The sequence below is a fragment of the Salvia miltiorrhiza genome, chromosome 5, assembly GCF_028751815.1.
Source record: "Salvia miltiorrhiza cultivar Shanhuang (shh) chromosome 5, IMPLAD_Smil_shh, whole genome shotgun sequence".
NCBI classification, from domain to species: domain Eukaryota; kingdom Viridiplantae; phylum Streptophyta; class Magnoliopsida; order Lamiales; family Lamiaceae; genus Salvia; species Salvia miltiorrhiza.
Window position 1 is genome coordinate 25,455,816 of NC_080391.1, and position 12,921 is coordinate 25,468,736.

The 12,921-nt window shown below is 37.0% G+C and overlaps 2 protein-coding genes across 2 annotated transcripts; one reads left to right on the top strand and one right to left on the bottom strand.

Annotated features, from left to right (window-relative positions):
• The first annotated feature begins 6,573 nt into the window (after positions 1-6,573).
• On the top strand, positions 6,574-8,994 carry LOC131024248 (probable enoyl-CoA hydratase 1, peroxisomal). Its single transcript, XM_057953767.1, has 3 exons — positions 6,574-7,170; positions 8,166-8,448; positions 8,798-8,994. Exons 1-3 carry the CDS (start codon positions 6,755-6,757, stop codon positions 8,900-8,902), a joined length of 804 nt encoding a protein of 267 aa, XP_057809750.1. The 5' UTR covers positions 6,574-6,754; the 3' UTR covers positions 8,903-8,994.
• Positions 8,995-9,013: 19 nt separating this feature from the next.
• LOC131024249 (stachyose synthase-like) lies at positions 9,014-12,298 on the bottom strand. The gene is given in 5 exon segments (XM_057953768.1): positions 9,014-9,738; positions 9,815-10,182; positions 10,260-10,437; positions 11,257-11,714; positions 11,717-12,298. Coding segments are annotated over 5 exon segments (1,944 nt in total). The 5' UTR covers positions 12,084-12,298; the 3' UTR covers positions 9,014-9,165.
• Positions 12,299-12,921: the final 623 nt, after the last annotated feature.

Consider the following 12,921-nt stretch of genomic DNA (forward strand, 5'->3'; position numbering starts at 1 on the left):
GTTGCATATAATTTTGTTAAAGCTTTTGAGCGCTTTGAGTTGGAAGATCCATATTATCGAGTTGACCTTCCCAATGGTTCCCTAAATAGTGGTGATTGGGCAAATGTTAAAAGAATGATTGATCTTTTGTCCACATTCTATCATCTTACTATAAGGATTTCGGGGTCTTTGTATGTTACCTCGAATAAGTTTTATGATGAGATTAGTAGGGTGAAGTTGTTGTTGAAAAAGTGGATGACACATAATGAACAAGATGTTGTTGAAATGGGTGTCAAAATGATGGCAAAGGCTGAGAAGTATTGGGGAGATCCATTGAAAATGAACAAACTTATATATGTGGCCGTTGTTGTAGATCCAAATTATAAGTTTGAGTTCATTGAATATGCACTTGTTGAGGAGTATGGGGATGAAATTGACAACAAGATGGCCAAAGGTGTGATGGATTCCATGAAAGAGCTTTTTGATGCTTACAAAGAGAAATATCAATCTCGAGGTGATACATCATCAAGCAATATTCATGAGAATGTTGAATCTTCTACTATCAATGTGGATTCTTTCATTGAAGCGGAGAGCATGGGTGATAGATTCAAAAAACAAAAGATGCAACAAGATGGTTCATCAAGCAAGAAGAGTGAGTTGGATATATACCTTGAAGACAAGAATGATGTGACTACGGAAGAAAAGGCTTCTTTTAATATCCTAAGTTGGTGGAAGAAAAATCAACAGAGATATCCTATTCTTTCACACCTTGCTCGAGATGTATTGTCAATGCCAATTTCCACGGTTGCTTCGGAATCCGCCTTTAGTTCCGGAAGTCGAGTGCTTGATCCTTTTAGGAGTTCTTTAGGTGCCGAAACTGTGGAGTGTCTCATATGCACCCAAGATTGGACTAGAAGATCAAGACAACCAATCACAATTGAAGAAGATTTGGAAAGCATTGAAAAACTTGAACAAGGTTAAAATATTTTAAATATTTTGTCCTATTCTTTGATTCTTGATTTCATACTCACTAATTTGTTGTTGGTTTTTACTTTTGTAGGTATGAAGAGTGTTGGCACAAGTGAGGTTGGGACCACCACTTTGGACTCCATGGAAGTAGAGGGGTGAAGATTGAAGATAATGAACAAGAAGACATGTTTATGATTCTTGTTATCTTGCTTATTATGCTATTTATGTTTTGGAATTGTAATTTGATACACTTTGCATTTTATTTTGTTGTGGTCTTGTGGACTTGTAGTTGTGTGTGTGGATTATATTTGTGGCGAACATTAGGTATGCATTTTGTGGACTTTTAAGTATGCATTTTGTTGAATTTATGCATTTTAAGGGCTGCCAAAATATTGTTACCTGGTTGGAACGGTTTTAGGCCAAACCGAACCGAACCGAATCGAAAATTTATGGTTCGGTTTGGTTCAGTTTTTTCAAGTAAAACGGTTTGGTTCGGTTTGAAATTTTAGTTGGCGGTTTGGGTTCGGGTTGGTCAAAACGGTTCGGTTTCAACCCAACCTGCCCGAATGCTCACCCCTAGTTACATCAGTCGGTAACTTCAGTCTTCAGTCTTCAGTCCTCCTGTTTCAGTCTTCAGTCTTCAGAACAACAACTAAACTAGAAAAAAAACTCTAACACTTGAGTTCAAATAGTTCTAGTCTATTACAAGTGAAACCTATTGATTTTGGTATCATCAAAACTAGGATTAGGATATTTCATAAGTTCCCAACAGTAGACGATATTATTTCATAATTGTGCTAAGCTACACAACTTAATTATTAACAATAAAATGCAGTAAATTATTAAGTAATAATCAAATATTTATTGAAATAATTTAGACCTTCTAGCATTATGATAAGCGAAATCATCAATAACATCTTTAAGATCAAGTTTTTCTAATACCTCATTTTCAATGCATAAAATTGTTAACCCATTCATTTTCAATCACCTCATCAATCTTTTCTTTCTTTCTTTTGTTACTACCTAATGCAGATTTTGTAGGTAACATAATACCCACACAAAAATCCACCCTAGTTAACAATTAAATACTATCACATTTCAGTTTAACAATTTCAAAATAAAAATAAATTTAGAAAAAAAAAACCTATCAATGGCCAATACAAATTCTAAGCAAAATTTCAAAATCAAACACATTCAAAAAAAAAAAAAAAAATACCTCTCAATCTTCAAAGAAAACAAATCAAAAATTGGAAACAAAAAACTTTTTATCGTTTTTGTTCGTTTGATTCGACAGCTAATAAGCTGCTCTCTTTGTTATTGTAACGCTGCGTTGGTAGAAGTCGGTATCCCGATAAGAGGAGCCTGACTATTTGCTGCTACGGAGTAGTGAGCTACGTCCCTTGAAAGAGTGATATTCTACGTGATATTGAGAGGAGAGACAGGCGCAATGATAGAAAAGAGTCAAGAGATAACAAAAGTGAGAGAGGAGAGAGCCGTTTGCATTGTGTTTAGCCGTTTAGAAATATAATTTTATTTTATTTATTTTTTGTCGTTGTTGCCGCTGACTTAGGCGAGTGAAATTGGAAAATATATACCCCCTCTGTCCCCAAATAACTTCTTATATTTTTTTTGGGGCGTCCCCCCAATAATTTCCTCTCCATTTTGGGACATTACCCCACCATTAATAATACTTTATTTATTCTTACTTATCAACTTTTCACCATTCTAAATACTAAGGATGCGTTTACTTTGATGGATAAATTTATCCATGGAAAAAGATGGATAACAAAAATTTATCCATCCATCATTGAAGTGAAAATAAGGAAGGAAAAATGGAGAACATCTCTTTTGTGTCAAATGTTGGAAAAGAAATAAGACATTTCAAGGCATAATTTTTTTGTTATCCTTCCTTTTTCCATGGATAAATTTATCCATCAAAGTAAACGCAATCTAATTATAACACATTTTTATCATTTTCAATACTAAGTATAACAATTTTTCTCCACTACCAATAAACTTAACAAATTTTCCTTAAAATCCGTATCGTCGCCTACTAAGAACTTATTTGGGGGACTGGGGGAGTATATATTTTTAATAGGCACAATATTATTATAGGACCTAAATTTTGGAGCCCCAAAAAATCTAGGGCCCTAGGCCATTGCCCCACCAGCAATACACAAGGGTCGGCCTTATCCACGGAAAGGGTGGCGGCGGAAGGTAAGAGACGAATGCAGACGTAATGAAGATTGCATTAGAGTTTCACCTAAGGGAGGTGGCAGGTTGAAGAGAAGCGAGTGGAGAGAGAAAGATGAAGATAAAATTAATGTTTCAACCCAAGTGAAAGCGGCAAATGGTTCTAGAAAGGCAAGAATGATTTTAAAATAAAAATAAAAGGAATATTAAGTTTATATATTAAACCTTAATTTTATGTTAAATAGAAAATAAACCATTTAATTTGCAACAATTCAAAATTGAATACATTTCATTAACAATAGTACGAAAAAAGTACTTTATCTGTCCCATTACAAATGTCTCACTTTTTATAATGAAATGTCTCATAACAAATGTCTAATTCATTTTTGGCAAATAATTAAGAAATTTTAATGGGTCCACCCACCATATTCTCTCTTTATACCTACTTTTAAAATAATATTTAAATAATTTTCATCAATCCATTTTATCTATTAATTATACATTTATTAATATCCGTGTACAGAAGTAATGATATACCCCCTCCATCCCACTTATATTGGCACACTTGCCTTTTTGTTTGTCCCATTTATATTGGCACTTTTCAAAAATAGTATGTGGTCCCTACATTCTCTACACATTAAACAAATGGTCCCCACACACTTTACACTCTCAACCCCTTATTCTTAATCTTCGTGCTCAAAGTAAAAGTGTCAATATAAGCAGGGTGGAGGGAGTATTTGTAATGGGACAGAGACATTAGTAGAACTTTTATTATTTGATATTTAAAATATGAACCCCAAATATGTGGGTAATTACGCCATAACCCATGAACTTTGGCCCGTTTTCAAACTTTTCCATGAACTTCAATTTTTACCTTCAATTCCCTGAATTTAAAGTCTCGTTCAATTTTTTAACACTTTTGAGCTCCGCTGAATACCGAGCTGATATGACACTTATATGGTAGTATTGAACTGACATGACACCTATTTGGACTCAAAAGTTGACACTTGAAAAACAATAAACAAATATATATATATATATATATATATATATATATATATGAGAAGGGGAATGTGACGGGAAGGTGACTGGAAAATCCGCAGGCCTCTTCCAACTCCTCTACAACCGAGCGGTGATTCAGCTTATGCAGATTCTCTATCGACACTATCTCCTTATCATCTTGTTAGCTTATATTCCTCTCCAAATTCTTTGATTCCATGTTCTTCGCCATCTGCCCCGACAGCTTGAAGCTCACCCCTTTCGTCAGCCTCGGCTGCAACCCCCCTCCCTCGCCCCCATTCACCTTCCCGCTTTTCCGCACGTTCGGCGGCAGCGTCTTCCCAGCGTTCTGCAGCCGCTACACCTCCGCCCCCAACGTTCTGATTGAACAACGACTCATGTATTGGATCTGATTGGGGGCCTAGGGTTTATGAGTCAGGGGATGGCGTCGTCACTGGGAAACGAGCGACGGTGGTCTTTTGGTGTTGTTGGTGTCCTGGAGTGAAGTAAAGGAAACGACGATGGCGTCTGACCTTGTCGTTGTTGTTCGCCAAAGATTTTAGGGGGAAACAACGACGTCTGCGTGTGGTGAAACGAGGTGAGATTACAGCTCAGCTTCTTCCTCCGGTATTCTCTCACTAGGAAATGCTTCAAACGACGTTGTTTTACCCAATTAAACGACGCCGTTTTATTCATTCGCCGGCAATTCCATGTCATATTTCTGGCGACTTAAAAAGTGTCATACCAACTTCTAATTTGGGGATTTAAAAAAGTGTGAAAAAATTGAACGAGGCTTTAAATTCAGGAAATTAAAAGTAAAAGTTAAAATTTACAAAAAAGTTTGAAAGTAGGTCCAAGTTCATAAATTTTGAGATAATTATCCCAAATATATACTCTTATAAAACGTGTCAAAAACTCAAAATAATATGTGAGAATGTGAAATCGAGGGAGCATAAAATTTTGTAAAATCTTCCAAATTTTTGTAGTGTTTAGGGCTTCCACTACGATAGTCGATAGGTAGTAATTGGGTAGTTAGAGGACAATACTATGACGGAAGACTTGAAAAATGAGGTAGCAAAAATTTGAGGTACCAACTAGCAATGTTGCTACCTGATTCCTTGTCTCAGAGATGGGTCCCACGATAATTTTTTATAATTTTCGTATTTTATTGTTTTAACTTGTTCTTTCTTTATTTGCTTCTTTCTTTTTGTGCAGGTATTTGAGTTGCTTTTTATTTATTTTGTTTCGATTTTCTGTTTTTTTTTTCGTTAGTTTTTATCTTTCTTTTTTTACCTTTGTTTTAAAATTCCAGATTCTGTTCTATTTTCCTCTCGAGTTGCCTTTTGTTTATTCTTTTTCCGAGTTTCTGTTCTTTTTTTCATTAATTATTTTTTCTTTTTTTTCTTCTTTTTTTTGTTACTTTTATTTTATAATTTCAGCTTCTTTTTTATTTTCCTTTTCATTTTTTAGCATAATTATATAATTTTAAAAATATATTTTATTATTTAAAAAATTAATTTATTCGTATAATTATATTAATTTTACTGAAGTAAAATATAATATAAAAATTAAAATACATAAATTATATATATATATATATATATATATATATATATATATTATGTGTGTATTCTGGTAAAAGTAATAATAATGATAGTGGGGTCCATAAATAATTAAAAATGAGGTAGTGCTATAGTGGAAAAAATATGGGTAGTTGAAAAATGAAATAGTTGTTGATATGGCATGTGCCACCCAGATGAGATCCTCTGTCCCACCATTTTGTGTGTACTACTGTGTACCACTTTTAATTTAGTAATTTATTTATTTTATAATTTTTTTATAAAAATAAAAAATATTATTATATTATGAACTCTAATTAATATTTATAATTAAAAATTAAATTTTTAAAAAATTATATACCCTAACTTTGAATTACTGAACCCAAATAATTAATTATTAATTTAAATAAATATAAAAAATAATTAAAAATCCTAATTGGATAAGTGAATCATTCTTAATTATCTTTTTATAATATTAAAGTATTACTCCCTACGTCCACAATTTAAAGCCCCACTTTGGTGTGGGCACGGAGACTAAGAAAGCTGAAAAGGGTGATGTGGATGAAATATAAGGGTGGTTGACTAAAATGAAATATATGAGTGGGTCCACTAGTGATAAAGTGTAGTAAATATAGAATATAAAAATGATAAAGGTGTGTCCATTAGTGGCAAAGGGTAGTAAATATAGGAAAAGAAGAAGAGTAAAAATGTACAAAAAGTATAATAGGACTTTAATTTATGGACAAAAAATTAAGAACAAGTAGGGCTTTAAATTGTGGACGGAAGGAGTATAAATTAAAATTAAAAAAAATATAATTAAAAATTATAATAAATTAAAGTGGTACATGATGATACACACAAATTAGTGGGACAGACGATCCCATGTGTGTGCCACCACCATGGGGTGGTGCGACAGTGGATGCTCAAACTCATTGTGTTATCCGTTACATCACCGATAAGGCTATTTTGACACGCATTTCAACAAGTACGCATCCTTATTTTTATATACATATACTAGCAAACACGATGATACACAGATTCAATACACCGCACCAATGGAGATCCCTGCGCCGCCGCCGGAAAAGCTCATTTTCACTCACCGGGAGCCAAACGGCGTCGCATTCGTGCTCATCAACCGTCCAAAGGCCCTCAACTCCCTCACCCGGCTGATGATCGAGGACTTGGCCGCCGCGATCAAGAGCTTGGCGTCGGACGATTCGGTTCAGGTCATCATCCTATCCGGGTCGGGTCGAGCTTTCTGCTCCGGCGTTGACCTGACAGCGGCGGAGGACGTCTTCAAGGGGAACGTCAAGGATCCGGAGACCGACCCGGTTGTCCAAATGGAGCTGTGTAAGAAGCCCATAATCGGAGCGATTAACGGTTTTGCGGTGACGGCGGGTTTTGAGATTGCTCTGGCTTGTGATTTGCTGGTGGCGTCCAAGGAAGCTAAGTTCATGGATACTCATGCCAGGCAGGATTCCCCCCCCCCCCCCCCCCCCCGCCTCTGAATTGTTTTTTGTAGCTAGATAGATTGCATATTCTCGATTGCTGATGTGATTGAATTGCTGTTTGAGCCTGATTTAGTTTATAGGTGTTGCCGTGTTGGTCTTGACTGAGTAACAGAAGGCATGGATTTAAGTCTCTTTATGTTAAAACTTATAGTTAATTATATGATCTAATGTTCGCGCTTGTTAATTTGAGATTAGAGCTTGATTTATAGTTAGGATGACTTGAATTATGATTCAAGAATGTGTTCATCTCGATTGAGAGCTAAACTCGAGGTTTGGATTTCAGTATCTTCATGTTGTGATCAATGAATGATCAAAAGGTTTTTGCTTGATGTACTAATAGATCTAAACACTAGGGATTGAATTTTAGGCGTTTGGTTTGAGTGATAAGGCATGATTGATAAAATAATCCACCTTAATCAAGTGTTTAATTTGCATGATTGGGCCCGTGATTGATAATCTCGCCCCCATCTAATCATCCAATTGAGTGATTATTTATCATCCTAAGTTGGGTGGATTATTTAATCACCCCTCAAATCCTATCAATCTTATCTATCTCATCCACCATACCAAACGCTTAAGAATGAATGATCAAAAGTTTGTCAATTGTCATCTACAGCTCGATTGACTGAGATCAGTAGATCAATATTGCTTTGGATTAGACGGAAAATTTTAGTGAGGATAATTTCTTCAATGGAATTCCTATATTTGCGCATATATTTGATTCATCGGTGTCTTATCATCGTTTTCATGACAAATATTGGAACTGTTTTGAATTCCTTTATCTTGTGCAGAGCTTTGAATTTTGAAATATATAACAGTGTTATTTTACTTTTTCATGATCAGTTGTTACCAGTTGCCAAAATTATATATGTATATATTATATGACAGATTGGTTTAAGTTTTTTGGGGTCGATAGTCATTCTAGGCATGCCTCAATGTGTTGTTGATTTGGCAGGTTTGGAATATTTCCTTCTTGGGGTCTATCTCAGAAGCTTTCGCGCATAATAGGACCCAGTCGAGCCCGGGAGGTCTCCTTCACAGCCGCGCCTGTAACTGCTGAACAAGCTGAAAGGTGGGGTTTGGTTAATCATGTAGTTGAGGGAAATGAGCTTTTGAGGAAAGCTCGACAGATTGCTGAAGCCATGATCAGGAATAATCGGGACCTCGTGCATATGTACAAAGCAGTTATAAATGATGGATTTAAACTAGATCTTGCTCATGGACTTGCTCTGGAGAAGGTGAAAATACGCGTCTCTGTGCTACTTAACTACTGCTTTTCTGTTATTGATTAGTAAAAGATTGAATAGCCATAATTTGAAGTTATGATGCTGATGAGATTTTCCCTCATGAGTGATGCGAAAACAAAGATGAACGAGAGTCAAGAATCGGATATAGGGTGTTGGTGTGTGTTTGAAGTAGTCGTGCTTCCATTATCAAAGCTGCGGTTTGATGGCTTAGATGTAGCCGTTTAGTAGTTATCAATGGTGCACATATATGTATAATACCAGTGTGTGTATCACAAATGCACACATCTTATTTTCTCTTGTTGCAGTTGTATTAATTCGAGTTACTCTGTAATCCCTGCAGGAAAGGGGTCATGCATATTATGATGGAATGACTAAGGAGCAGTTCAAGAAAATGCAGGACTTCATAGCAAGTCGAAGCTCAAATAAACCACCATCAAAGTTGTAACTCTTACTTATTTTCTTTTTCTACGGTTCTTGTTCAAATAAAACGCTGGATTATCATATTTGTCGTATGAGTATGGCAGTATTTCTTTTTCTTTTTCTTGTGCAAATTAACTTCATCAATTAGAAGCGCTACAATTTTCCAGATTCATCATACATTTATTTACACAATACTCGTCACCTGTTTACAAACAAAAAACATCCAGAAAAAGAAAAAATAGTCCATACAATACAAGAGAGAAAAAACAAAATGGTTAAATTTACAAGTTATTTGCTAATCAAGATTTGAACATCTTTCACTTCTCCACCATTCCACGGCACTTCAAACTTGAGAACCCCATCATTTGTCCATTCAAATTCAACAATCTCACCATCCAACACAACTTTCCGAGGCTTCACACTTGAATAGGCCAAGAACTTCCCTGTTCCCTTAATCTTCACCACAAAGCCCACATTTTTCGCCTCGATTTTCTGCTCCACAAGCTCTACCGCTCCACCACTGTTGAACATGTTCTCAAGTCCAACTCCGGCAAACTTGATCTCATCACCAAACTCCAAAACGGGCGCAACCATCGCAATCTCAAACGACGACGGGTCCAGAGTGATCTCCAGTTTCTCACTGGCCTTCATTAGGTGAAGACTTCCAGCTTTGTGCAGATAAACAGCAAACCTTCCATTCTTTCTGTACTCAGCAGTGGACTCTTCCTGCTCCCACTCGACGTCGTTGGGGGAGAGATAGCCCGACATCCTCCTGTAGCACTCTGGGTAAGCCCTGCACCTATGCTCCTCCGGATACCATCCGGCTCCCTGGCAGTTGAACACTCCAATCACCCCTCCAAACTGCATTAGTCATAACAAAGTCAACACGACAGTTGAGTGACGAAGCCAGAAATTTTAGTCGATGAAAACACGATACCTTGTTTAGGTTCCACAGTTTAAGCAGGGTTTTGGCATCAAAGAGAGGGTTCTCAAAGAGGCAATCCCTAGTTGGAAGTGCATAATGCTGGCATCTTAATATGCTTCCATCAGGCAAGACTAGCTTCCTTAGAAGCTCCAAGTCATGGCGGCCGACTTTATCACTGACGTACACCGGCCCCCCACAGATGGCGCGGGAGGCTGCGTGGAACTCTGCACAAAGATGGTCCGATTGGAACATATCCCAATCGGGCCGAACAAATTGGCCTTGCCATAAGCTGTTATAGCTACAATGTATCATATGGACACCTTGGAGCCAATAAACTCCCATGGGGTCGCCGTTAGGGTCCTCGAACCAGAAGTCATCGCCTGCATGCTCCAACTCCAGCTTCTCAAAATATATTCAATCAACATCTCGTTTACAAGTTTTAAGATAAGATATTTACCAACTCGGGCCATGGATATTTGGTTTGTGGCCAAGAAAAAGAAGTCATTGCATTGCTCCATGCTAGCAATCAGTCCTGTCCCATTGAAATTTTTCCTAAGGGATTTGTTTAGGCCATCATAGTATGCCTTGGCTAGCTTCACTCTGCCTCCATGCTCTTCACTCACATACTCCAAGGTCTAATCACATCCAAACCAAACTTTTAGAAAATAATAGAAACCGAACCTTACTTCGTATTGATGAAATGAAATACGAGACTGAAATATAATTCAAAATGAAGGATTTCATCTGAAAATATTTTCTCCTAACCTCGGTGAAATTAAGTTTAATTTTGAAAAAGTGTATTCTTGGAGAAAGAAAAGTATATTTGAATTCTTAACTGAGGCACAAATCATTGCTCCATGAAAATTAGAAAACATTGCTTTTTTGTATTTCAAAGGTTAGGGGAAGGAAGGCAATTGAATTTTGTTTTGTTCCAAAATACAAATACAATTTAATCTTCGAATCCAATAATATCAATAGAAATCAAATGTATATTTATGATCATACAGAAATACAAATATATAATTAGGGATATTTGCTATCACAATTACAACACTTACCAGATACTTTTACTCTGCACTTCACAATTGTAGGCTGCTCATTTCTCTTTAAACTGTTTCAGACTGGATAGTCTTTTTATGCCCCTATTAGTAAAATATATATCGATGATGATGATGGTGGTGATAATACTAAATGATCCTAAATATTGGATTTTTTTTAATGATGCAAATACAATTATTATAATCCCTATCACAATTTTCTGATGCCAAATTAACTAGAATTTCTAAAAAAGCTTACACAATTAATGTTATTACGACGATTGCTAGGGCTGCAAACGAGCCAAGCCCTTCTATGCTACTGCTCAGCAATCGGCACAACTTGACTCGTTTACAGTCCCAAATGAACATGACATGATGCATATATGTGAAGATGCTACTAGATATATCAACACTTACATGAATCACATCGACTTTGACGCCGGTGACGCCGGCATCCGCCAGGTACGAGTGCATCGCATCGTAAAACTCCTCCGCCTCGTCCGGGTCGACGAGCCCGATCCCGCCTTTCTCGATCATGACGACAGCCAAATCAAACATGGTCTTGGCCAGCCCCGGGCCCGCCTTCGCTGACGTCACCTTAGCATTCAAATGAGTAGTCCCAGGCCTAACCCCACCCCAAGCCCCACACAAAGCATGCCACACATAAACTTCATCCAAACTAGGAAACTCCCTCCTCAAATCCCCAATCAACGCCTTGAGACCTCCCGGTTCGACTCCCTCCAACGCCTCTAGATACTCGATGGTTCTGGCTTCCGGCAGGCCAGAACCATCCTCCCCTGCCTTCTCGAGGGCCTTTTTCTTCTCGGCTAGCTCGATCATCTCTTTGAACACCCGGTCGTGCTCCTCTTGGTCGAACCGGTCCACATGGTCGACCACCATGTCTTGAACCGGAAAATGCTCAGGAATTTCCGGTTGCTGAATTTGCCGATGGAGCAGAGGATTCTGTCGAGGGGTTTCTCGACCGAGAGCCCTATGAAGGCGCCATTTGCTGCGTTGGATTCGACTGATTTCAGGATGTGTTTGGGAGGAGGAGAGTCGGAGTTGGGAGAGCTACAAACTGAAGTGAAACTCGAAAGTGTTATGTTTTCGGGAACTTCAGCGAGGAGTGTGACTCCATCTACTGAGATTTCCCTGTCTGAAGAAAGCATGAATCTGCATGGTTGAGGTTTTGCTTTTTGAAAATAACTTGAAATTTTTTCAAGAATGAAGTTAGGTGGTGACATGATTCACTTACAAGTTTAGAACAATGGAAAAAAATGGCTCAACAGAGTTGGGAATATTGCTATTCACGAAAGAGAAAAGATTCTTGAAAATAAAAATTTCACGAGAAGAGATTTGAATGACTGATGAAAGAGTTGGTGGAATATAAGGATATTTGTAGAACTTGATGAAGAGAAGAGGTCGGTTTGTTGGATTATTTATAGGCAAAAATTGGGCGAGTCTAGAGTGTTTGATGAAATGTGATTAATTTAGTGATGCTACAAGACAGTTACACAGGGGGCCTATCTATGATCGAATTTGATTAATATTGAAATTAAATTGCAGGCTTGATTTTGCCATCTGGTACTGATTTATAAATTGCTTTTGTTGTTAACTGAAAAGATTATTTTTATTAAAATATACTTCCTCCTTTATCCTAATATATTTTCAGTTAATTTGTGGGCTCTTTTCTTCATTCATTAACATATGGACCTCATTCTCCATTCACTAATTTAATTAACTTTTTGCTACTTTTGTTTATTTGTGAGCCATTTTCTCCACTAACTAAATAAACAACACAAATTTTCTTAATACTCGTACCTTCCTCTTTTAGGACAATATTTTATTGACGGATGGAGTATATTTTATGGCTTGGGCAGTTGGGTTTAGCATCCATTGTGGGACCAATTTGAAGTATCAAGTCAATTGGAAGTCAGATTTATTGAGAGCCACATAAACTAAATAGGTGATTTTATGTTGATACTCCATACACTTTATTATTATTGCATCACTTTAATATGTGCTAGTTTGGGGTCACAGAGTAATATTCGAGACTCGAGAGTTGTAGAAATTGAATACATG